At 51.8% G+C, this 26,538-nt stretch overlaps 2 protein-coding genes across 2 annotated transcripts, besides 9 other annotated features; both read left to right on the top strand.

The window, feature by feature from the left end:
* PVX_001955 (hypothetical protein, conserved) lies at positions 1 to 5,586 on the top strand (the record flags this gene model as incomplete). The annotated part of the gene is made up of 3 exons (XM_001612701.1): positions 1 to 4,843; positions 5,243 to 5,338; positions 5,555 to 5,586. The coding sequence occupies 3 exons, from the start codon at positions 1 to 3 to the stop codon at positions 5,584 to 5,586; spliced, it is 4,971 nt and encodes a 1,656-aa protein (XP_001612751.1).
* Positions 4,876 to 4,901: a microsatellite.
* Positions 5,503 to 5,540: a microsatellite.
* A 409-nt stretch (positions 5,587 to 5,995) lies between the features above and the next one.
* Positions 5,996 to 6,015: a microsatellite.
* Positions 6,016 to 6,637: 622 nt separating this feature from the next.
* Positions 6,638 to 6,659: a microsatellite.
* Positions 6,660 to 6,714: 55 nt separating this feature from the next.
* Positions 6,715 to 6,810: a microsatellite.
* Positions 6,811 to 7,791: 981 nt separating this feature from the next.
* Positions 7,792 to 7,812: a microsatellite.
* Positions 7,813 to 8,193: 381 nt separating this feature from the next.
* Positions 8,194 to 26,435, top strand: PVX_001950 (hypothetical protein, conserved; the record flags this gene model as incomplete). Its single annotated transcript, XM_001612700.1, has 5 exons — positions 8,194 to 8,394; positions 8,526 to 14,862; positions 15,038 to 25,462; positions 25,604 to 26,039; positions 26,156 to 26,435. 5 exons carry the CDS (start codon positions 8,194 to 8,196, stop codon positions 26,433 to 26,435), a joined length of 17,679 nt encoding a protein of 5,892 aa, XP_001612750.1.
* Positions 8,458 to 8,486: a microsatellite.
* Positions 17,207 to 17,342: a microsatellite.
* Positions 21,384 to 21,502: a microsatellite.
* Positions 26,436 to 26,538: the final 103 nt, after the last annotated feature.

The raw sequence follows: 26,538 nt of genomic DNA, 5'->3' as shown, positions 1-26,538 counted from the left end.
ATGGGTGACCACCAGAACGCGCCCACGCAGGAAGAAGACCAGCTCTGTTACATAGACAGATTCGACGTAAACGAGCTAATCGGAGGAGTAGAGCAGAATGAAGGAGATGCCCAATGCAACGAAGGTAGCGATGTGTGCAAGTACGAAATACCGTTCTTTCTCTGCAACGGGGAAAACAATAGGGAAGACTCCGAAAGAAACTCCTCAGTCAGTTACCTCGACGATGGAGCGTCCACTATCATTTCGAAGCAAGATGAGGACAACGGAACGGAAGAAGATCCAGTAGGGAAAAAAAAAACAAAAAAAAAACAAACCATCAAAACGAAAGGGAAAGGAAAGGGGAAAAACACACAAACAGCAAAGGAAAAAATTAATATTATTTTTATACCCAATGATGGTAGAGGACTTGACAGTTTTGAAGAAATACTCTCCATGAAAAATGTGAGCAGTGAAAAAGTAGAAAAAAAATTAAACGAAAAAGTTTACCAAATATTTTGCAAAAGTGTTGCAGATATAAACACACACAATTTGAGTAAAGCGAGGAAAGGAAGTGAGCGGCAGAGAAGGGGGACTCTCCATGTAGAACACATCGATTATGGGGATATATTTCTCTCCATTAGGGATTCCATGACGAGGAGGGAAAGGAGAAGCAGCAACAACCTTCTGCGGGATGACTCACGTAGGCAGCTGAGGAGGTACACTAATGGGGAGGACCATCAACAGGCGTTACTGGGGAGGAGGAAGGTTAAAAATGCATACAATTACCGCTGCAACGGTGGGAACTTCTTCAAATCGTACAGAAAAAAAGACACTCGTTATTGTCTCCCCATTGGAGGAGACCGTGTTATAGAAAAGGGAGCTAGCCACGTTCGTAGGAGAAGAGTTGCCGCTTCACATAACCACCACGTTGCAGCCAATAAGCGGAGGAACTACGTCCCCCTGGAGGATAGGAAGTTTCTACCAAATTGTTATATGACTGAGAATGGGAAGAAACAAAATGGCATGTACTCTCCGGGTGACTACGAGGAAAAGAAGGGGCCGCCTTTCCCAGGGGAGAAAATCGCTCCAAACAGTGTTTTCATTCATTCGGGGAGGAGCCCACGTGGGACTGATGTGACACCCCAAGAGGGGCAAACAAATAGAATCCGAGCCGCTACGCAAGAAGAAATACACCACTGTGAGCAGCAGTACTACCCCTCGAGGAGGGACAACGGTGAGGTGGCACCACATAAGGGAAGCGCCCCCGCAGTTTTAGAGATTAGCCAAAGGGATAAACAACCTGGGGAGGGGGCAACAAGTGAATGTGAAATAAATTTTGCTTTTGACTCCAGGGGGGAAGAGAAACACGACGGTGAGGCAGAAGCGGGGAATGCGCCAGAGGTTAATGACGCAGACGTGGCAAAGGAGGGGGAGAAGAAGGATAGCACAAGCCCCCCCATGCATAGTCACCATGTGGAAGCAAAAGAAAAGATAGCACCCGATGATGGGGACGCCAGTGAGATGTGCCACTGGAGAGAAGAGGCGAGTGCATGTGCCGAATCGGTAGTCAGTTTGGGGAGCCTCAAGCAATCGGGAGGGCACGGAGGAAGCAACCCCTGTTTATACAGCAGGGAAGACAAAGAATATTTCGACTTGCTGGTGAGAAGGTATGAAAAGACGAAATTGTCTCTGGAGGGCAGTGAGGTTTTGTCCGTCAGTGTGAGCGACGCGCCAGGGGGGGAGGCGGCGGTGATAGAGGCGGGAGAAGTGGGAGAAGTGGAAGAGGCGGAAGTGATGCAAGTGGTGGAAGAAGCCGGGGAGGCAAATGAGATCCTTCTGGGGGAGCCCAAGCCGGAGGACCGAGCGAGTCAAATCGACGCGGAAGAAGGGGAGGACGCACCAACGGGGGAGCCCCCAATGGATAAGGCACCCACTGATGAGAACCTCCAAATAGGGAGGTACGAGGAGCTCCTCGAAAACGACATGTGCGATTTGTACAACCTGAAGATGCACGATTTAAAGACGCTAAAAAAATGCGATTTTGGTCTCTCGAAAAATTTACTCATAAAGGATATCTTCATGTATCATAGTAACGGCTTGAAGGAAGACGAGGGTCCGTTAGATGTAGACGGGATGGAAGATGCACAGGGGGGAAATGAAGAACCTGTTGATGAAGACGATGGAGAAATTAAAAGCTTCCTGGCGAAACTGAAGGCAGATGTGACTAGCCAAATAGGCATGAATAATGAGGACGGTGAGCAGGCCTTCGATCTGCTAGATTCGGTGCACGCGAATGATTGTTACTATGATTGCGATGGGGGGGAGGAGGATGTAAGGGGGCGTGACCTCTTCGAGGATGATCCCCACGACGGAGAGGATTTCCCCATGGGGTCGAAGCTGAATCTGTCGGATTTGGATGACGACGTTGGCGGTGGCACAGCGGGTGTAGCAATCGGTGTAGGGATGGACCCTGCGGTTGAGGAGACCCCCCCCGGAGGAGGGTCCCTGTTCGAGAGCCCAACGAAACTGGAGGAAGAGAGGAAGGACACGGAATGCCAAACGGAGTTCCCCCTGGATTTTTCGAGGAACACCAACAGAACCCCCAGAAAAAAAAGCGTAGAGGTCATTTTAGTAAAAAAAAAACTGAAGAGGATGAAGGAGAAGGACGAGGAAGGGGAGGACGAAGGACAAAACAAATGGGGAGTGAGTCAGACGGATTCAAAAGGTAAATGTAGAAGGTACCCAAGAAGAAACCGAATTAAAACATTACGCTATTGGATTGGAGAAAGGGAACTCACCAAGAGGAACCCACACACAGGGGAAATTGACGTCGTCGGATTTAGCGAATGTACTAACTTGGGGGATTTGTCTCCTCACATTATTGGGCCAATAAAATATAAGACGCTGAATCTGAGGGATATGATGTACCCTTTGAGTGCTGATGATGAGGAGGGTGGGCATCGTCGGGGGAGTGACTCTGTGGATGACGCTTCGGGTGATGGGTTGGCTGGTTTCCACACGGATGGTCAGGCGGATGGCCGAGTGAAGACACACGTGAGTGATAATCGGGGGGGAGGCCAAAGCAGGAAGAGGCGCAGGAGTGAGCAGAAAGGGGCACTTGAGAGGGACGCTAATGCAGAGGAGGTCGTGGAGGAGGTCGCGGAGGAGGGGGAGGACGACTCCGAGCGAGTGGGCGCTCGACTCTCCAGCAGAAGCTACAACGTTTCCAGGAGAAGGCGGAAAAGGAAGTTCATCAACATTGTTAATTATATTAAGAAGAGGAGAAGGAAAAAAGCGGCCAAAGGTGTTGAGAAGCGGGAGGGGGACAGCTCGGAGGGGAATCACACCGTGGGGGAGGATCACAACTCGGGGGAGAACCACAACGCGGAGGAGAATGAGGACAACCTGTTTCACGATGCGAGCAGCTGGCGTTTCGATGAGGAGGTCGCCGGTGTGGAAGAGGCACCAGGGATGGAGGCGCCAACTGAAGAGCTACCAGTTGAAGAGGTACCAGGGAAAGAGGCGCCAAAGGAAGAAGCACCAATTGAAGAGCCACCGGTTGAAGAGCTACCAGTTGAAGAGCTACCAGTTGAAGAAGCACCAAAGGAAGAAGCACCAAGGGAGGAGCCCCCAATCGAGCTGCCACCCGTCGAAGCGGCTGACCAGCTGGTTGCGACTGAGGAAGGCTTGGAGGAGGGGACCAAAGAGAGCGCAATCGAAGGGGAAGACGAAGAGGCGAAGGGCGCGACGAAAAAAAAAGTCTCCGAGAAGAGCAAAACGGAGGAGAAGAGGAAAAAAGATGTGAAAAGGAAAATAAAGGAAAGAAGAATCGATCAGATGTACAAAGAGTTGTCTCTGTTCAATTTGGATTTTCTGTCCACCGGGGGGAAGGTCAAAGCGTCGAAGGGGGAGAAGAAGGCCAGGCGGGGCGCGCCCGGGGGGAAAGGCGCGAAGAAGGACATAACTAAGGGGGGGAAGGAGGGGAGGAAGGAGAAGAAGCAATCGAAGCAGGAAGAAACGCAGAAGGAGCAGACATCGGGGGAGCCGCAGAGCAGCGAAAACACCGCCTGCGATGAGGAGCTAAATGGACCGAAAGTGGCGACCATTTTGAGGACAGACGAAGTTGGTAGCACGAGCGGTGAGGAGGCCGATGGTAAGGTTGCATCGGAGGAGATTAGCTGTACAGTTGAACATGACGAAAAGGAGTTACCTCCGAGTGGCGATCTGCTCGTGGAGGAGAGTCCTGCTGACAGTGAGGGGAAGCCCCTTTTTGGAGAGCAGCCTCAGTACCATCAACAGGGTAAGGATGAGGCGGACGATGTGAAAACAAACGAAGTCATTTCTTCTAACCTTTGTGAGGTGGAGGAATACACGAAGCGGAAAGTTCAGTCGACTGCAAATGAGGCGAAGAGTGGGAGCACAGCAGGGGAGGACGAAGCGGACGTACCTGTGACAACTCCACAGAATGACGGAGCAAAGTTAAATCATATGAAAGAGGAAAGAAATGATGAGGGGGGAAAATCTGAGAGGAATAAAAAGATAAAGATGGTTCCCGTTGAAGGAGGAACCGAAATGGCAGATGTGCGGAAGGACTCATCAAATGAAGTGCCGTCTTGTAGCCGTACAGATACTCATCTACAGGGGGAGGAGAAGAATGGGACAGCACTGTGTGTGAAGTCCAGTAGGGATTATAAGACCGTTTTGAAGAAATCCCTCCGCGTAAAAGTTGTTCATTTTGATGTGGATAGAAGGAAGCAGAGGAGGAGCAAAACGGGGGGGGCCGACGCGATGGGTGAAGCGGCGGACATATTGCACGAAGTGAAGATCCCCCAGCTGCTCAGCCTTAACAGCTGCATTATCACAGGTATGTTCTACCCCTCGATGGACGACATAATTGCAGGCGTCCTTTTTTTTTTTTTTTTTTTTTTTTTTGTCACTCGGGGAGAGTTGGCTTTGCCGAATGTGCACACGTGTCGCTCTGTGGACATGCCCTTCGTGTGAACATGCCCTTTGTATGAACATGCCCTTTGTATGAAGACGCTCCATTGTATATGTTTTTTTTTTTTGCAGGCAGTCCACATCTCAAGGAGGCTTTTCCCCCGAGCGGAAGTCTGCCCCTCGTCCAGAAGGTAAGCGCCCCCATCAGGGGAGCGAAAAAGGGAGAAGCGCAGCAGGGATGGCAGCTAGTGAGTGCTATTGATCGTTATGTTGCGCTGTGCTGTGCTGTGTTATTTTATTTATTTTTTTTTTTTTCCCCTCCCAGAACCTGTTTGGCGACGTCAAGGTGGACCTCAGCCTGTACAGCGTCCGGATGACCCCGCGAGAAAAATACAGCTCGAGCAGCCTCCACCACAACTTGGTAGGCTCCCATTCGGAGGCCTTTTTTTTTCCACCATTTTGTCTTTTTGCTGCGAGCGCCTCGTCACTGTGCGTTCAATCATTTTGCCTTTTCCTTTGGATGCCTTTTGTTGCCTTTTGTTGCCTTTTGATACCTTTTGATGCCTTTTGATGCCTTTTGATACCTTTTGATACCTTTTTTTTTTTTCTTTTTTTTTTTTCTTTTTTTTTTTTCCAGGTGGGGTACGTAGACGCCGGGGAGAGGATTAAAATCGTCCTGGGCAGCCAGGAGAGGTGCTTCGAAAGGGGCGACTTCTTTTTCATTCCCCGGTTTCGCAGCTTCGTGGTGGACAACTGCAGCAGGTGGGTGAGAGCAGACGGGTGCCATGGCTAGCGGCGTGGTCGGCGGCGTGGTCAGCCGTTTTATTTCCGGTGTGGCCCCTCCCGGGTATTACCGCCACGCTGTTTTGCTGGACGCGCGTTTTTCCCCCAACACGTTTGATTTATTTATTTTATTATTTTTTTTTTTTTCCCCGTGCAGAGAAGAATGCGTGGTGTATGTCTGCCCCGTGGGGGCATCCATCCCTGCGACTGGTTAGGGCGAAGCTGTCTGGCGAATGGCACAAACGGGAAGAGTCAAAAATGAAAAAATGACCGCCGCGTTCTCCGTTGTCGCAGCGCGGAGAGTTAAAAAAAAAAAAAAAAAAAAGCAAAGCAAAGCAAAGGAGTAAAAGGAGGAGGAGATAAAACGTCAGCTGGACACCTCTTTATCGCGTGCCCATTTTTACACCCTCCATTTTGTGAATGGCGAAAAAGGCGCCCCATTTTGTTTATTCCACCGAGGCGAAGATTCGAAGACTTTTCTGCGTGCGGGGGTGTGGCGCCGCCCACGTCGAAGGGGGGGAGGGGTGCACATGCGCACACTGCAGGTATGCGCGCCTACCGGCAGGAGTACTCCCTGTGTATATTTAGGCGTCCGTTGGCGCGCGTATCCGTTATGCACGCATATTTGCATTGCGCGTTTCCCCCCCTCCCCTTCAGCTGCGAAGACGAAGTGGCAAAAAAAAAAAAAAACAGGCGCGCCGCCCGCCAGCGCGTCTACATATATTGGTCAGTCGCAGTGGCCGACGCGAATATGCCGTTTGTACTCCGCGAGTAGAAGGTTAAATGTACAGAGGCGACCGTGTCCATAGTAGCAAAAATTGAAGCGTGTCGATGTGTATACGTAGTCCGTTCACTTTCTCTCCATCGATATTTTTTTTTTTTTTTTCCCCACCTTTCGGGTGTTCACATATATTCTCCCCGTATTAGTATTACAATGTACAGATGGGAAAAAAAAAAAAAAAAAAAAAATTCACGGAACGATTTATTTCCCCCAATTTCGCGCCATAGCGATGTACATGGTCTGCGTTTTTTTGCAGCGCTTCGTAGCGCTTCGTAGCGCTTCGTAGCGTTTCGTTACGTTTCGTTTCGTTGCGCCTTCGCCGCGCTTCGTTTCATTGCGGCTACGTTATATTAGCCTTTCTATCGTTTGCCCCCCTTTTTGGTGACGACGTAAACCCTGCGCACGTTCAGCCGCTCAGCCGCGCGCCCAGCTGCGTAGCAATTTTAAGAAGATGCCACTTGTTAAGAGTTAGAACGGGACGCCCGTTTTCTACATCCCGCCACGCGTATGCGCGCTTGTGCAGGTACGCCCGCGTACGTGTACAGAAGCATACGTCCTGCATGTGGGGGAGGGGCGCCAGCCTGCCATCGCGAGGCTAGCCCCCGCCGACCTCTGCCGACCTCTGCAAAGGGTTAGGCGAAGGGTTAGCGAATGCTTAGGCGAAGTTAGGCAAACGTTAGGCGAACGTTAGGCGAGCGTTAGGCGAACGTTTAGGTGAACGCCCTGGCCAAAACCGCACATACGGCGGCGCGCCCCCCTTGTGATTATTATTCCCCCCCCCCTTCTGGCCAACGACTGAAAAGTTGCCCATTTCGTGATACTCCAAAAAATTTGCAAGTCGCTTTAAATAGGGGCGGAGGGACTTGGCCGCTTTTTTCGGTTTTGATTTTTTATTTTCCGCTTCGCCACTTGGCCGTTTGCCCTGGCCATTTTGCTGGCCATTTTGCTGGTCCATTTGGCTCGCCCCCTCGCCGTTTGAACTCTTCACCATTTGAACGTTCACCGCTTTATCATTTTCCCGGCTCCTCCCAGTTCCCTTTGCCGGCGCTGCGTGGGCCCTTTTTAAATTTCCGCAGTTGGCGTGCCGCCCGCTTCCCACGCGGACTTCTTGTGGATTTCGCGGCGGAGGGGGCGACTCATTTTTTTGCGTTGCGTGCTTATGTGCACGTTGGCACGGCCATGCGGCGTTTTTTTCCGGTGCGCCCCACGGAACAGTCGCCTTGTTCTGCTTGGCCATTTTCAGGCGCGAGCACACATGTGTGTGTGTACATATGAGCATACTATATTATGCATGTGCGCATCGACCTACAGTTGCGCGCCTTTTTTTTTTTTTTTTTTTTTGTGCATTCTTTTTAATTAGTGGGTGCACCGGCGGGGATGCAGCAAGCTGATTCGTTGCAGAGGCCCCCACGCACAACGTAGATGTGCGTCTGGAGAGAAGTCACTTAGGTTTGCGGCACCCGTTCGGTGTAGCGAGTTAGCCGTCGCTCCCACTTCCCCATTTTTTTTTTTTTTTTTGTGCAAAATAGTTATGAAAGAGGGAAAAGAGGGGCTTTCTCATTTCTGGCGCTTTCCTATTTGAGAGGCTTTTTTTTTCTCTCTTTCCCACGCTTGCCGGAGAAAGATGCGCATGACGCACACGTAGAGTACCCCCCCACACAGGTAGACACAGCTGCCCCTTCCTTTCTGTCTAGCCCCCCCCGCTGCGAACAATGATTAAGGCACTGTACAAAAGCATCGTGAACTTTTTACTCTCGTCCTTTTTTGAAAACATAGAAGAGAAGCAGCTGCAGACGTCGCTGATCAGAGGGAAGGTGCACCTGCAGAATGTGAAGATCAAGCGGAACTTCTTTGACATTTTGTATTTGCCCTACACGATCAAATATGGGTACATCCGCTCGCTGGACCTGCAGGTGTGGGCAAGCGGTGTGAAGTGCGCAGCGAGGAAAAGCTCTACGCTGTGTACACTCCGCTGCACAGATGGTCTTTTTTTTTTTTTTTTTTTTTTTTTTCTTCCACTTTTCTAATGGCCCCCCCCCTGCAGATCCCCCTGCTGTACCTGTTCCAGAAGGCGAGCCTCAAAATCAGCGACGTGGTGATCGTGGTGAAGGAGAAAAACTTCAACGACTTTAACATCGACGAGGAAATAAACGGAATCAAGGAGGCCAAGAAAAACAACCTAAAGATAGAGGACATCAATAACAACGAGGATGACCTCAATCATAAAATAAATAAAGGGATCAATTACCTGCTGTACGAGCTATATAATAATATGTCAATAGATATTGAAAATTTAGAAATCATTTTGGAGAGTGCGGAAAAGAAAAAAAACATCGTCGGCTTGTCCGTTAAGAATGTCTCTTCTGTGAAGAGCCAAAACAGCTCGAACAAGATAAGCAAAAATTTTTCCTTTAGTGATGTGCTTTTTTACATGGAGGATGAGAAGGCCAAGTACCTACTTAAGAAAGTTATAAAAAAGGAAGAGAAGAAAAAGAAAAATAAAAGGAACATCAACGAGGTGGAGATGTATAACAAGATAAAAGATATCTGCAACGATCTGCACACGAAAAAATATATCATTTCAGAAATTCCTCTCCTTGTTTTGAGCACCAATTTTTACATAGGCAATTGTACCGAGTATTCCTATCGAAACGCCAAATTTATTTTTAAGAAAAAAAATTTCTTTGACATTACGTGCCCTCATTGCGATAGGTACCTTTATCAGTGTAAGGAGGTGAAGAAGGAGAGGTCCCTATTTAGGCACATTTTTCCTGAGAGGGAGGAGCTGGCGGCTCGAAATAAAAAGCTCTACGCGGAGTTCAACGCGGAGCTCAACGCGGAGGTGTGCGGCAGCAGCGGCGAGACGCCCTTCGGCGGGTTGCGCCCCGTCGCCCGGGGGGGGAAGCGGCGCCGAAGGGGGGAGGAAGTGGGAGAAGGGGAAGAAGCGGAAGAAGCAAACGAAGCGAATGCAGCGGATGAGGCAAACTTGATGGACGAAGCGGACGATGCGGACGAGGCGGAGGCGCCCCCACCGAGCAGCGAAGCGAATGCGCCCGCCGGGGAAGCGCAACAACCCCCAAGTGGAGATCCACCCCACGGAAAAAAAAAACCAAAGAGGAGGTCAAAATATAGCCATAAAAGCCTCTACTACAGAATCAAAGACGGAGGGAAATGCACTCACGTAGAGCAGGTGGACATCCTGGAGGAGAACCTAAATGTGAAAGAAAATGAATACATGACTTTTGAAATTCATGTGGACCGACTGAACGTGAGACTCTCCTTTAAGCAACTGAGCTACCTCTCCGATTTGGTGACGTACTATTCAATTTATGGCTGCTTTGTAAATGGGCTTTACCTGGAGGAGTGGCTAAACATCCCAGATGTGAAAGACATTCTGATCTACAAGAGGGAGTTAATGAAGAAGAAGAAGAAGGAAAAGCACGACAAAGATTTTATTGAAAAGTTCGAGTACACACATAGCTTCCAGGTGATATCTAGTTTGAGGAAGCACGTGGGGGGGGCATCCGTGGGGGGGGCATCTGTAGAGGAGGCATCAGCGGAGGAGGCATCAGTGGAGACATACGTGGGGGGTGCGCACTCCGTTGAGAGTAGCTCCTCTTCCGGTGGAGCCAGGCAGGAGGGAACTGGCAGCATAAGTTGCGGCAGCAGTGGGAGCAGCGGCTCCAATGGGAGAAGTGCTCGCGGCAATGGCAATGGCAATGGTAGAAGTGCGCGCAGGGGACGGGGCAGTGGGAACCTCTCCGTCAGCTGCAGCTTCAGAGTGTCCATCGGGAAGGTTAACCTGACTTTGTTCAGCCACGAAAAGACGACGAAGTCTCTGCAGCTCACCGTAGACACGTTCGAGTACCATGTGAAGAATTACATAAACAATGATTTCGCGTATCACATCCGCTTCAGCGACGCGGGGGTGAACTTCGTCTACAAGGGGAGGAAGTACCCCCTCCTGGAGCTGTTCCCCCAGCAGGGGAGGGCGCAGCAGCCGAGGCATCATCAGCCGAGGCAGCACCAGGGGCGGCACCTCCTGGGCGAGGGCGCGGGGTACAAAAGGGACGTGTTCAGAAGGGGCAAGCGGAAAAGCAAAGCGTACCTGTTCAACGGGCATTTGGGCAGCGGCTCCGCGGCTGTGAAGGGGGAGGCGGCGAAGGGGGAAGCGGCAAAAGGGGACGCCAAAGACACCGCTAAGGATGCCGCGAAAAACGGCGCTAAGAACGCCCCAACGGGGGAGACCCCCAAACAGAGTGACGCGCAAAAGGCAGGCCCCCCCAACGGGCGCCTCGCAAAGCAGGACGAAGCGAACAGAGCGGACAAAGCGGAGCAGGAGCACCTTCGAGAGTTCATACGCGAGCCAGCACTGACCCTATTTGTATATAAAAAATTCGACACGTCCCAAAGCAAAATGTACATTAGGTGCAACCAAAACGTGCTCATCACCCTGAGCATCAGGGAAATTCACAAAATTATGAACATGAATTATCATTATAACACAGTAAATTTAGAAAAAAAAATAAAAACGTATAAAAGCTTATACTACTACTATCTGCTGGGGAAGAAGTACTGCAAGGAGTTGTATGTGGCGTCTGAAAAGGACTTCGTTGATATGAATCTCCAGCTGCTCAACAATGTGTATGTCAATTTGGTCTTAAATAAGAAGTACTCTCTGCTCGTTCGCCTTAGGAAGATTCGGTGGAATTCCTTTTTTTTTACGAAAACGCATTTGAGGAGTCACGTGGATCGATTGACCATGCTCTCGGAGCAGAGTGAGTTGCACCACAGGGGGAACATCCCGCGGGAGGGGGGGGAAGAACCCCGGCAGAGGCAGCAGCCCCCGCGGAGGCGCCTCGAGGGGGGCTCCGAGTCTGGCGCGTCCGCCTCCGCGGAGCTGTCCAGGAAAGCGGCGAACAAAGCGGACAACGGCGCCTCCAACAACGCCAACCACGCCAACCGCGCCAACGGCGGTGCCCCCCAGGGGAGCGCCCGCCCAGACGAGGCCGCTACAGAAGGTGGAGCGAATGTGTCGAGCGGCCAGGCCGCCAAGGGCGCAGCCCCCAGTGGAACCACCCCCCCGCCGCCCCATCAGCAGACGAGCGAACAACAGGAGGGCCCTAACAAACGCACCGCGCACGAAGACACCTCCATGTGTGAAAACAGCAAGATGACCATGAAGTATCGGAAGCATTACCGAGCGTTTTTGCGAAGCAACAACTTGGCAGATGTGGAGACGGCGAGGAGGATGCGCTCCAGTAATAACTCTTGCAGTTTTAGCCGTGAGTGGAATGCAAATGGTAGGCCCGTCGATGAAGGGCTGATTGACCAGCGAGTTAAAGGAGAGCCTGCCAGCAGTGAAGGGGGGAGTGATCGTCCGACAGTGGCACGAGAGAGATACATCTTCGGTAGTCAGCGGAAAAACGTAGGAAGTGAGCAAATCGATTCCAGCGTCGATGTAAATGTGGAGAGGCAGTTAAGCGGAGAGTCATCCTCCATGAGGGATGTAGTAGTAGACCCAGCAGACGACCCCCACGCGGAAACAGAAGAAAGCGCCATCACGACCATAGAACAAGCAAGAGTAAGTTTCTACTCCTCCATTTTCATAATTAAAAATAGAAGCGATGATGACATGCAGAACTGCCTCACAGATAGCAACGAAGCTAATAGGCGGTACCTCCTGAAGCCACAAAAAATTTACCTAGATCAAATTATTTATAACTCGAATGATAATAGGGAGAAGAAGATAACCTTCGTGCATAGTAAGGATAAGCACCACTTGAGTGTTAACCTGGATGATAAGACTCTCTTCAAATTTGTCTTTTTCTACTTCCATTATGCGAGTTATATTGATTACATTAGCCACTGCTTCCGGAGCAACAAGGACTGCAGCTATCTCAATTTGAACACCATCGATATTCGCAGCTACAAGACGCTGCAGATTCTGCTCGACAACGCGGTGGCAGAGAGGGAGGGGGAAAGGGGAGCGGCAGTGCAGGACGCGGGTGTGAACGAAGCGGTTGTGCGCGAAGCGGCTGTGAACAGAGCGGCCGTGCAGGACGCCGCTTTGGAAGAGGGGACAACCGCTGACGGGGTAGCCACGAAGGAGGTGCGGCGCCCGCCCGGGGACCTTCTCGAGGAAGGACGCTGCGGCGCCGCCGCCCCGGAGGGGAATTCCCACACCCGGAGTATGCAGGGGGTAAGCGAGGAGAGGGAACCGCTCAAGGGAGAGACTCAAGGAGAACCGCCCAAGGGAGAGACCCAAGAAGAACCGCCCAAGGGAGAGACCCAAGAAGAACCGCTCAAAGGGGAGACCCATGAGGAACCACTCAAAGTGGTGGCTCAAACGGAACCGCACCAGCGAGCGCCCCCCCAAAGGGACGACTGGGAGGAGGACGCGAGGAGGCGCGAAAGGAAGGACAGCCTAACGACGAGCCGTCGTAACCGGTATGGCAGCCACAAGAATCGGCATGGAAGTCACAAAAATCGGCATGGCAGCTACAAAAATCGGCATGGAAGCCACCTCCACCGCTGCGGCAACAATGAGGAGCACACCGGGAGGGAGTGCGCCCCGAATGTGCCCCCCCATGGAGAAGAGCCCACCGGAGGAAACAAACAAGAAGTGATCGTCTTCGTGCAAAAGGCAAAGTTCCATTTTAATAATTACAAAAGGAGCAAGCGAATGGTATCGGTGCACCTGTCGGATGTGCTCCTGTACACATTCAGCGACGCTTGTGTCTCCACTATGGCTCTGAACATGAAAAAGATAAATTTATTAAACTGTCTGCTGAGCGAGGCCTATAAAAACAACTTCATTTCGCATCTGGAAAGGAGAAGTGTCTCTAGTAAGGTGAGCAGGAAGAACTCAAAACTTAGCGAAATGAAGAGGACCAACAGTAGTGGTGGCATTTATTTTTACAGTAGCCTCCTCAAGTTAGTGAATAATGGGAACTTTATGTTTGCCTATTCGTGTCGAAATAGGGTAGCTGCTGGTGGCCCTCCAGAAGTTTTACAGAATGGGTCCTATTTGAAGGATAAGAGGAATGGTTTGCTTTATGGGAAAGTTACCGCAGGGGGACTTGGCGGAAGTGCACTTGGTGCGAGTACAATCGGTGGGGGGAGAGGCACTGATGGGAGGCTCAGAGTGCCAGCAGAGGGGGAAGAATCAGATGGAGTGCGCTACTTTAAAACGGATAATTATAGGCAGTTATACGATCTCTATTCAGACAGAGGGGCGAGGAACCCCAACCAAGCTCATCAAAATAAATTGAAGAAGAAGCACAGCACCAGCGTCGACTTCGTCCACACCAGCTACTACAATAATTTGAACACAAATTATTTCACTTTTACTGTGGAGAACAGTCCGGGGGGTGAAGAGACGAAGGTGGTGGGCAGTGGGGAGCTGGCTGTCGAGGAGGGGGGACACACGGTGGGTAGCGGAGAGGAGGGGGGGGAGCAAGCCTCGGGAAGGGAGAACGTGCGGTATAGGAGTTGCTTGGAGGTGGTAGATGGCGAAGCGTCCGTATCGGCGTTATGCGCGAGTGAAACAAATCAGGGGAATCACCCCGCAGAGGACGCGCTGAACGAAAGGGACGGCCCCAAGGGGGATAGCGGCACGAACCCCCCACCTAGTGAGTCCGCCCCGGAGAGGCCCCAGCCGAAGGGGGATAGCCACAACGGTGGGGGAAGCCGCGGGGAAGACAGCACCGAGGGAAAGTCCTCCTCGAAAAATAAGAGAAGGTCAGAGTATGAGCTGTACAAAGCGAGGGAGGTGAAGAGGGCGAGGCGAGTGGACAGCCAAAACGTCAGCGTGGCAGATGGAGCGCACTGCCAGATGGAAGGGGCACACCAAAGGCAAGACGAGCAAGAAGGGGAACGCGAACAGGAAGAGGACGAGGCGGAGAATGACGAAGAAGAAGAGGAGGAGGAGGAGGACGGCTATCCGGAGGAGGGATACCCCGAGGAGGAAGAAGAAGCCTATGCGGAAGAGTACCAAATTGGGAAAAGCAAAGAAAACGAAAACATAAAAAATCTGCAGCTCCATTTGGTGAACGCAGAACTGATTGTGGACTACCTGTACATGCTGAACTTGTACAGGTGGATTTCCAAATTGGGAAAAAAATTTGAAAGGATAAGAAAGATCTCCTCCTACGCCTTTTCCGACGACAGCAACTCTGTGGAGGAGAGTGCCAGCGTGGATGTGCACCCGGTGAAATACAGCTACAGCGCCTTTTTGCAGAACAACAGAATCTGTGTGCCCATATATCAGTTCACCATTACGCAATACACCTTCCACGAGAGCGTGCGGTGCAACTCCTACGTGTCGCTGCTGCCCGTGCTGGAGGTGCACTTCTCCGCGTCGTGCAAGTCGGCCAACGGTGAGGGCGCTATGCGCGCGAAAGTGCGGCGTCCTGCCGTGGGCACGTAGCTTTTGCTGGCTTAGCTTGGCCGCCTTACATTTGCTGGCTTAGCTTGGCCGCCTCACATTTGCTGGTTTTGACCGCCTCACATTTGCTGGTTTTGACCGCCCACCTTTCCTTCCCCCTCGCGCAGAGCACGACGAGGCGAGCAAGTCCATCCAGGTGCGCAGCCTCGGGAGCAAGCTCGTGATGCCGGCCCTAAACATCTACACCCACAAGAAGAACAAACAGTGCAGCATATGCATTCTGAGCTTCAGCACCAAGGACAAGGGCAACGAGACGATCATAAACGATTTGAGGTTTCAAATAAATGTCAAGAAAAAAGTAAAGCACGACGACGCGCAGGAGGAGAGTGACCACACCAGCACTGCCAGCAGCTGCTACCAGAATATGAATCTCCTCCCCTACTACTACGACCCGAAGTATAGGTCTCTCAACAGCTACTTCTCTGCTGTGACGCAGGAGTCTGCGGGGGATGGTGGGGTGGAAACTGGGCAGTCGTATGGAAAGGAAATCATTAGCATTCACAACGACCCGCTCATCGTCAACGTTTCGCACGAGATTTTGAAAAACGTCTTGCTGTGCCACAGCACGTTTATGTGCTTTTTGGGCGCATGCTCGGGGGTCGAGGGGGACAACACGGTTAGCGGTGCTGCCAAAACCGCTAATCGCGCCGCGGTTAGCGGCGGCGGCTCAGAGGGGCAGAAGAGCCTCGTGCAGGGCGCGCTGCTCTACCTGTACCGAAAGGCGCACGAGGTGCTCTTCGAGTACCACCTAGACGACCTGCGCATCCATTTTTACAACGGAAACAGCAGCCGAAATATGCCAGTCATAGTGCTGAGCGTGTCCAATCTGAAGCTCTTCCTGCAGAAGGACGCCCAACACATATACAGCTTTTTTAATCTACACATAAACGTAGACGTTTTCGATAGCTATAAGATCGATTATGATACCCTGCTGGAAAGAATGGAGATCCTCTTGGCGTTTGAAAACGAAAGGAATAATATAAATCTGTTGAATTTAAAATTGGAGACCTCCATCATTAACATCGTGTATGCCAATAAGAGCAAAAACATAATCGTAGAACTGGTGACGTCTCTGGTGGAGCACGCGCTGGCCTTCCTGAATTACTTCTACTATGGGAGTGGCAGCCCCGTGGCCGTTGGCGCGTATCACCAGGGTGGGACGAGCGGGGGGGGAGCATCCTTGGCATCGTTAGCAGCAGGAGGAGCAGCTGGAGCAGCATCATTGGCGGCCGGCGTGCCCACCTTCGCGGCATCTTTAACAGGGGGCGCGCCCGGCGGGGGAGCGCTGCTCTACGACGAGCGAGGAATCGTGGTGCCGAACTTCGCCCTGAGCAGCGCCCTGGGAATGGGGGACAGGAGGAGGAAGAAGCACGCGAAGCTGTCCATGTCCGCCCCGCACATGTCCTCCAAGATATATAACTACACGGGGCTGACCATCAACGTGCGGTTTAAGCAGTCGCTAAGGCACAAGGTGCAAGGGGGGCCCCATGCAAATGCGCAAGGAGGGCAGGGCGGAAGTCACAGCAGTGGGAAAGGAAGCGGGAAAGGAAGCGGGCAAAAGAACGCGCAAATCAACGGGCGAAGTAACCAGCAGAAGAACCGATTCCTCTTCTACGAACTGCGGAAGAACGAACACGGGGGGCTGCTGAACGACGAAAACGGAAAGGTCTGCGAGCTGGTGGTGATTATAAAGCTGTTTAATTATGTGTACGAAATCGTTGACATAGAAAGGAGCAAAAACATCTGCGACATTCGTTTCCTTCCAATCGTCTACCACTTGAAGAGGATGAATAAGAAGAAGAGAATCACCATCAAGAAGTGTAACCTCACATGTGACACTTATAATGAGCATACGGTGAGGAATAAACTCTTTAAGACATTCATTAAGCTGTATATACAAACGAACGTAGATGAGAAGGGCATCGTTTCGATCTACTTCTCTTCCAATTTGTATGTCAATAATACTACGAGTAGCCAGTTTGTCCTTTTGTTCCACCCCATTTTGCATTACTTTCTGAGGTTCAGTGAAGCGCAGCATCAGACTCACAACGGGGTTGACTCTGTTAAGACGGCCAAGCGGGAGGATACCCACGGCGCCACTAGCGGCGGGGCTGTCACCGTTATAGGCAGGAGGGAGAAGTACTACCTGCCGCTGATCTCCTTCGTGCCCATCATGATTCTGTTTGATTACATGACCAGCCGGTGCGGCGAGGGGCCGGGCGAAGGGGCCGACCTGTGTGGAGAGAAGGACAGCTGCAAAGGTGACGAGGGGGATGACCGCCACGAAGAGCAGAGCGACCACCACGCAGAGCAGAGCGACCACCACGCAGAGCAGAGCGACCGCCACGCAGAGCAGAGCGACCACCACGCAGAGCAGAGCGACCGCCACGCAGAGCAGAGCGACCACCGCGCAGAGCGGAGCGACCACGGGCGAACCCACCACAACGTCAGCTCCTGCGTGGAGAAAGAAATCATCGCCAGGAGGAAGCGCAGGAGGAAGAACCACTCCGGGAGCTTCTGCTATGAGGAGGGCACCCCCATAGGAGGTGGAGCAGCCAGAGAGGGCCACCCCTTCGGGAACAACCCCCCCCAGAGGAATAGCCCCATTGGAGTGGTGACCCCCCGAAAGAACCGCAAAACAGGAACCCTATTGAACAAGAGCAAAATGAGCAAAATTCTGAAGAGGCTGGAAAAGTACCTCAACGAAAACAGCCAAAGTTACAACCTCAAAAATATTAATTACGTCTACATCGTAAAAAAAGAATTTTACGACTTTTACATGCACAGGTATGTGCAAAGGAGAAAGTCTTATTTTGATGTGTTTAATTTTTTAATTAAGAGTGGGGCGAAGAAGCTGCTGGGGAACTCCTCCATTAAGGAGATCGTGTGCAGGCACTCCTTCGATTTTTTGAAGTACAATTTGTACGCGCACACGCTGAAGCTGCGGGCCATGAAGGTCATTTGCTACGACAGGAGGGGGGCGGAAGCCGAAGCGGGAGCGGAGGCGCCAGCGGCAGCGGCAGCGGCAGCGCAAGCAGTGAGGGGGGTGGAAGCAGCAAAGGGAGGGGAAGCCGCCAATATAGCCGCTTCTGCGGACGGAGACTTGGCTGCGAAGGCGGCCACCCCCGGCGGCGGCTCGGGGCCGCTCGAGGGAAGCTGCAGGAGTGGCCCCTCCAGGAGGGACTCCCTCTGCGAGGGGAAGACCCTGATGGCGATCATGAGCAATTATGAGAACGAGGGGGGGGGTGCGAAAGGGAGCGTTAGAGGGAGTGCCAAGGGGAGTGTAAAAGGAAGCCTCAAGGGGAGCCTCAAGGGAAGCGTCAAAGGGACCTCGATCGGGCGGCTTGACCGGCCCAGGCGCAGGACGAGCAGCCTGCTCATCGGTAAGGAGCGAAGGAGCTCCACGATGGGGAGCATGCTGCTGTACGACCTGGGGCGGGGCCCCGCGGGGCGGAAGCGCCTGCGCAATAGCGAGGTAGCGTTCGGGCGGTCCCTGCCGCGGGAGGGGGCGCCCCGCAGCGTCGGGAGTGTGGAAAGTGGAGCCAGCTGTGGCAGCGGTGAGAGCGGTGTGAGCGGTGTGAGCGGTGGCATCGCGCAGGCGGGAGAAGGCGCCCACCCGCGAAGCAGCCGGGGGGAGGAGAAAAACCAAAACCAAAAGATTGTGTTCACCGCCCAGAAGCAGTGCAACTACAGCAACACAGTCATCTGCGAGCAGAAGAATTTGGAAGTAAATAAAGTGTACGCATTTGGCATTTTAATAAATTACATTTTTGAAGTGCACAACATGTTATTTGAAGAAATAAAAATGGGCTACTGTGAGAGATACATTATTAACAGCGTTGCAAAGAAAGTGAAGAGGATCAAGAGGGACGTGATCTCTGCTAAGTCTGTGAACTACTTGGATGTTATTCCCTCCTACATCAAACTGTTCTACGTGGTGCAAAGGGACAAATACGTGTATAATTATTTTTCTAGAAAAATTGAAATACAGCCGATGAGAAATACCTATGAGGATAAGACCTCCCTCGTCCAAATGTACATTGGGTATATCAACGATAACGAGAATAACGTGATTTATAAGAAGAGGAGGTTCAAACTGAGCTCGCTACTCTGCAGAAGGAGCAAGTCGCAATCTGCAGGGAGAAAAAAATATGTATATTTGGCTAAGAAGGACTATGCGAAGATGTGCAGAGAAATCCCCAAATACTTTTTCCTAAATTTAACTCTCCGAAAGAAAAGTAACTTCACAAATGCCAATTATGATGAGAACAATTTGAAGCACCTGGTGGATAGCAACGTCTCTCAGCTGCTCATTTATTCCGCCTTTTACTTTCAAAACAATTTGTGCAACGACTTGGTTGTGAAGTCCCTTGGTGGTAATGCTCAAATGATTAGGAGCAACTCTGGGATGTTCTTTGGAGACACGCAAAATGGCAAAGTCGTTTTTGAAATTGTGAGTAACAACCAGACGTTCCTTTCTAAGAAAATAAAAATCCACGAGGTCTGCCTGAACAAAAAGATCATTTTGACTAGCAAGAATAAGGAGGAGAATATCTTCCTCTCGATGAGCATAACCCTCAATGGGAGGTTTTTCAACACCAAGACGGTGACGCTGAATAATAGATACACCATCGTTAACAAGACCAATCGGTGGCTGTACGTGGAGGAGGTGAGCAAGGAGTTTAAGATGCGGAAGAAGGAGAAGAAGAACCTGAATTTGAAGTTCCCCCACAATTACTCCTTCTCCATGGAGGGCATGAACAGCAAGCGGGCCCTGCACTCCGCGGAGCGCCTGGCCGAGCGCATCACCATAGCCCCCAGCGAGGCCAGCGAGGCGTCGAGCGGGGGGAGCGGCCAGGTTAGCGGGTTAGGAAGCGGGATAAACGCCGCCAATGCCGCCAATGCCGCTTACCCCGCTTACCCCGGGCGAGTGGTGCGGATAAAGCCCTACGAGTCGTTTTACTACCACCCCGTAAACACGAACAAGTGCCTGCTCAAGTTCTCCTACACGGACATCAACGCGTGCATGCGGGATGAGCAGTTCCTGCGCAGGAGGGGCAGCTACGAGTGCATGCACAGCGAGCACGAAGTTACTAATCTGTTTAACAACTATTTGAAGAAGAAAATTATAAAATCGAGGAACGTGTCCTCCACGAATGGGGAGAAGTCCGGGCGATTCTCCGAGCGACGGGAGGACCTCCACAACCTGTTTTTTACCAGCCCAGTGGACATTGAAAAGGTTGGGAATTTGAAGATCTACCACAAGGCGATTAGCAGAGTGGAGTGCACCTTCAGCCCCAGCGAGAGGAACGACCCGGCGGCAGATACCGTCCTGCTGGTGGGCGGCGACCCCCGGGAGAGCGACGCGCGCTCGGGGCGCAGCGCGGCGTCCTGCGAGAACTTCGTCATCGAGGTCGGCTCGTGCGGCGGTAAAGCGGCCATTTGCGGCACCCCTGCGAATGGCGGCTGGCCGGACTACCGCCCCCCCCACGAGTACCGCGAAGAAAGCGTCATCACCGAAGTGAACATCGCGCTGAACCGAGACACGAACGTGGAAATAACCGTCTCGATCGAGAAGAGCCCGGACACGATCATCTGCAATCTGACCAAGTACCACCTAATATATTACCAACGAAAGACCAAGAAGAAAATAGTTAACATGTTGAAGCCGTTTGGCCGAGAGATCTTCGGGTGGTCCGACGTATCCAAGCCCAAAGTTGTGAAGTGCTTTCTCATTTGCCAGCAGAATGAGGTGTTTGTTTTTTCTTGCAACGTTAACATTGTGAAGGAGCACAACAATATCGTGTTGAATCATAAGAGGAAGATTAACGTGGTGACGAAAATAGAAAATGGAAAGAGAGTGTTTTGCCTGGAGGAACTCTCCAATGATGGGAAAGCGGGAGGAGCAGCGGGGGGCATTCACTCCCTGGGCATGCCTTCCTCTTACACTTCCAAGAGGAAAGGCTTTAGTCGCTTTAAGAGGAAGAGCAAGGTGCATAAGAAGATGCATCTACACAGCAACGTGCAGTCCGCCAAAGAAAAGAAGACCAGCCAAGGCACACGAAAAGTAAAAAGAGACGACGAAGTGAAGAAGAAGAAGAAGACGCTGACCTTCCTCCACAAAAAGAGATTCAACATCGTCTACATGAGGAAGAAAAACCGGAAGAAGAAAAAGAAGAAGAAAAACAAGTACTTCAGCATCGCGTCCTTTTTCCTCCTCAAAAATATGGACATCGCCGGGGAAGCGGCAAGTGGGGGGGAAGAAGCGGCAAATGGGGGAGAAGCCAACGGGGAAGCCATCGGGGAAGACAAGAAGTGCCCCCCGGTGAAGAAGGCCTCCTCCAAAAACAGGAAGTTCTCGTCCAAAAAGTACATCAACCGATTTTTTTACGAGAACTACACGAAGAGGATGAAGAAGGGCTTGGCGGGCCAGAAGAAGCAGCCGGTGAAGGGGGGGGCGCGCGGTGACGGCGGCGACGAAGAGGAAAATGGCGAGGATGACGAAGATGATGCCGCTCACGATGATGACGCCGCTTATGATGATGACGCCGCTTATGATGATGACGCCGCTTATGATGATGACCGCTTAGACGATGACGCCGCGCGGAGGGCCCGGCCCAAGAGCTACCTGGACACGTACCTAGGCAAGGAGGGGGAGGCGCCCAGTCGGGAGGCGAACCTGCAAGCGAACCTGCAGGCGAAGAAGAAAAGTAAAAAGAAAAAAAAAAAGAAAAAACTGAAAAGGAAGCTGAGCGACTACATACTGAAGAAGATAAAGAAGAACCAGAAGAAGCTGAAGGGGCTGAAGAAGATATACCCCACCTTCCTCAAGGGCAGCGGGGGGGGCAGGCGCAAGCGGCGAGATGACTTGAACTTCCTCATGAGCAGCTACATGGAGGGCGGGGAGGACCCGGAGGGGGCGAGCGCCCGGGGGGAAGGCAAGTTGGCGGGCGATCCGGGCGATCCGAGCGAGCACAGCGGGGTTAGCGGTGGAGATGGGAGCGGAGATGACCGTGCAGATGGCAGCTACCGAGATGGCGGAGATAACCGTGCGGATGACCGGGGGGAGGAAAAGAACAAAGCGAGAAAGGTGCTGACCAACGTACACCTAATGCTGAAGGGAATCAAAGTGAGTCTCTTCGAGCCCAGCTCGGATTACATCATTTCGATGGAGCTCAACAACCTGGTGGTGAAGAAGGCCTACATGGAAGACATAGATTATTTCAACGTGGATGTGAAGATCGACGACGTCCTTTGCTATGTAGTGTATAAGTACCTGAGTGCCTACGCCATTCTGTATATCAATAATGACGTTAATATGAAGAGCAGCAACTTGCGTTTCTTTATGAATGAGTTGGAGATTAAGCGAAATTTGTTTTTAAAAAAAAAGCATCGTGGGAGGAGCGAAAACGCGTCCTCTGCATCCAACGCTTCTTCCGCATCGGGTGCTTCGTCCACCTCTTCCGGGTCGTCCATGCAAGTGTACAGTCGAACTGGGGAGAAGCTAAGCAACTTAAGCAACTTCTACGACGCTGCCTCCAGCACGGAATTCCTCGTGTGTAACTTCCAATACATGAGGAAGTGCGAAACGCTTTTCATTAAATACTTCCTCCTGAGCATCAAGCCGATTGTAATAAACGCGGATATCAACTCCATCACCATTCTGTTTTATTTTTACAAGACGTTCGGCAGTTATGGCAAGCGGGGGGAGGCCTCGGGGGATGAGGCGGTGGTGGTTAGCAGGGTGGCTAGCGGGGCGGTAAGCAGGGCGGCTAGTAGGGCTGCTGATGGGGCCACTAACATGTCCGCGAGCATGACCGCAAACATCGCCACTAACATGACCGCTAACATCGGCGCTAACATCGGCGCCAACGTGACCCCCGCGCAGGCGCGGCAACTGAGGAGCGAGCTGAAGGACAGCTACCAGTCGTCGCAGGACCCGTTCGAGACGGTGGAGAGGACCGCCGAGCGGGAGGTGAGCGGGGTGGCGGTTGGGCATGTAGCTGCTGACCGTGTAGCTGCTGACCGTGTAGCAGCCGGCCCGGCCGCTGATGACGAGACGAGCAGCAACAAGTACGTCTACGTGCAGTACATCAGCATCGATAAGATAAACATCCTGCTGAACTTCCAGTCAGAATACAAAAAGGAACTGAACAGCCACGTGAGCAATCTGTTTTACAAGGAGTACATCAGTGCCTATAACAAACTGGGGGACATCTCCAACTGCAACATCTGTCTGAAGAGTCTCTCGAACATCCATATCTTCACCAACTACACCCTGCTGTCTAATTTCCTGCTCAATTTTTATTTCAACCAGACCATTGTGAATGTCTCAAATTTACTAATCTCCTTTAACATTATTGGGAGCCCCACGTCTCTCATTGCTCATGTGAAGAAGGCCTTTCGGGAGTTCTATTACATCTTGAACGATGATAGTGCTCTGGGGAAGGGGCACCGGAGCAAGAAGAAGAAGAAGAGGAGCCTCATGAAGATGCGCAGACGTAGTTGGAAGGACACCCTAGCAGAGGAGGAACTATACACCAAAGTTCAGGAGAAGGGAGACTTGCTTAACCTGTTTGAGGGGTCGAATGAGAGCTCGCTCATTGGAGATAGAGACGACATTATGGGCAACGAGCGATACATCATGCACCTGCTGAATGATTATAATAGCTCCTACCAGGATAACATGCTGAGCGAGGATAACCACCTCAGCATGCTCAAGCGCAGCGTCAGCTGGGACATGGCCAAGCGGGACTACGACGAGGACGCCTGCAGTGTTAGAAGCGATCGAAGCGGTGGTAGCTGCCGTAGCGGCGTAAGCGGCGTGAGGGGCGCCTCCGGTGTGAGCGCTATCAGCCGCACGAGCGACGCGAGCGACGTCGTGGACCTCTGCGGCGTGGACCACGTGACGGGCGTGGTAGACACGTGCGACTTGGTGGCCGTGAGCGGGGTGAGCGCCGTCAGCCGAGCGGGAGCAGACGAGGACTTCTGCCAAAATGGGAACTACCTCTACAGCAGCAACATAAAGAGCCGCGAGCTGGAGAACCTCGTTATCGACGACAATGCCTCGCTGAATTCGGTTTTGTTTAACAACCAGAAGGGGGACCTCATTTTGATGGACGCGGGCCGCCGCCGGGGGGCGCGCGCTTCGAAGAGGGACTCAAAAAGAGACTCAAAGGGGGATTCCAAGCGGGATTCCAAGCGGGACTCAAAAAGGGACTCAAAAAGGGACTCAAAAAGGGACTCAAAGCGCGACTCAAAGAGGGATTCAAAGCGCGATTCGAAGCGCGACTCGAAAAGCCGCTCCGCAAATCGCTCCGCCAACCGCTCCGCGAACCGCTCGGCCAACCGCTCCACCAACCGCTCCTCCCAGAACGACACGAAAAAGGGGGGGAGGAAACGGCGGAGGTGCTTGCCCGCGCTGCTGCGAAGGTGCTGGGGGGACCTGTGCTACGTCCTCCTCAAGGGAAAGCGGCTCTGCATAGGAGTGTACGTGCTAACATTCCAGCTGGTCCTTTCACTGCTCTTCTCCGTGGCATTGATCCTGCAGTCCCTAATCAGTCTCATAGAAAAAATAAACATAAATAACGCAGACAATGTCTTCCGCATATATAGGAGAAAAGACGAGGGGAAAAAAACAGTGGCATTCAACTGCACAGAGGAATATAAAAACATTAATGTAACAAAGTTGCTCTCATACTACTTCAGCATTTACATTAACATGCTCAGCTTGGTATATTATAACGTTTTATATAAAATAAAAAAGAAGAGGAAGAAGGACCTCTCAAATGAAAACAAGCTATTCATGGGGAATTTGAAGATGAATTTGAAGAAGAGGAGGAGGCTATCCTTTTTCTTTAATTTTTTACTAAGCATCGCTCAAGTGGTTAACTTGTTTTTCTTTGGACATTTGGTATTCTTCCTCTTGTGTCTGCTGACCGTGAATACGCTGCTGCAGAGGGTCCTTCGCTTTTGCGTCGAGCTAGTCTACATGCAGAGGAACAGAAACCAGCTGGACTTCTTTAGCAGCGCAAATAGGAACCACTTAAACATAGTGAGTTATATTAAGATTCACCAGATTTTGAGCAAATACACTGTGTTGAAGGAGCCATTCCGGTACTTCCTCTCCTACCAGGACTTCTTCCAGTTGCCTGCCCTGAAGAAGGTGAGCTATTTTGTGTATACGAAGGAGCTTTTCTTTTACATCCAGGAGAATCGAATTAACTTCCTCTTTCGGACGGGCGACTTGAAGAAGATCGACGTTATCGTTAACACGGTGAGCAGCAGCTTCGCCATCAACAGCTTCTACAAGCGGCGCGCCCACCGCCCCTCGCGCAAGAGCCGCTCCAGGAACGCGCTCTCCAGGAACGCGCTCTCCAGGAACGCGCTCTCCGGGAACGCGCTCTCCGGGAACGCGCTCTCCGGGAATGCGCTCTCCGGGAATGCGCTCTCCGGGAATGCGCTCTCCAGGAATGCGCTCTCCAGGAACACTCCCTCGAGGAATACACTCTCCAACTGCACCATCGCCATGGGTAGGGCCCACAGCGGTAAAGGAGCGAAGAGGCAAAGCAGCGAAGCGACGTCCCTCTGTCTCTTTGCCGCCTTACGGCCTGACCGCTTCCCCACTTTACTGCTCCCCCGCCTTACCGCCTTGCCGCTCCCCCCCCCTGCAGAGAACCTCACGTGCGAGGAGCACCCCAGCGGCGCGTCCTCCCTGAGCCAGAGGACCTGCGCGTCGAACGAGCTGAAAGAAAACAAAAACATCATCTGCCTGCTGAGCTCCGAACTAGCCCTCACGAAGAGAAACGAAATCATCAATTTGAAGAAGAAGACAAACGAGCAGGTCATCTCCATCAAAATTACCATCCGAAATAATATGAACCTTATGGAGAGTGTGTATTACAGCCCCACCAAGTTCTTCAGATCCTTCTCCAAAATACAGAAGAGGTTTAATAACATTTATTTGCCCCTCTCCAAGAGTGCAAATAGCGAGGCCAAGTGTAGCCCGGCCAAATGCCAGGGTGGAAAGAAGGACCCCCAGAGTGCAGGGGATTCATCAGGAAGGAGGAGCCGCGGTTGTTTGGCCGCCATCTGGTGCGCGGTGAAGAGGTACGCACAGGGGGGGGTTGGCGGCCCTCTTCTCCCACAGCGAAGGAGGATTCGTCACATAAGCTGTATGTGTGTTTCTCCATTTTTTTGCCCCATTTTTCCCCACATTTTTGCAGCTTCTTCGCCTGCTTGTCGATTCTGCTCTTTTGCTGTTGGAGGAGGAAACCGAAGGGGGGGGCTCCTCCACCAAAGGGAAGTGGCGCTCATCAGAAGACCCCCTCGCAGACGAACGAACCCGCCAAGGAATCAAACGAACAGCAGAAGAACAGGAAAGCACGCAGCAAGGATTGCAAAAAAATGGCCCCCAAACATATCAGCTTTAAGCTCAATTTTGATGACTTCCAGTCCTGCCTAAATATTTTTGAGTGCCTCTGTCGGTTTGTTAATAACAAGTAGGGAGTGCATAAGGGGGTGGGGGCCACGTCGCCTTTTTCATACGCGCGCTGCTTCTTCCTCGTATAACTTTTTATGTTCTTTTGAGCGCCATTGTGCGTATGCC

This window comes from Plasmodium vivax, chromosome 6, assembly GCF_000002415.2.
Source record: "Plasmodium vivax chromosome 6, whole genome shotgun sequence".
NCBI classification, from domain to species: Eukaryota; Apicomplexa; class Aconoidasida; order Haemosporida; family Plasmodiidae; genus Plasmodium; species Plasmodium vivax.
The sequence above is the reverse complement of the archived record's forward strand: the minus strand, read 5'-3'. Positions and strand labels throughout refer to the sequence as shown.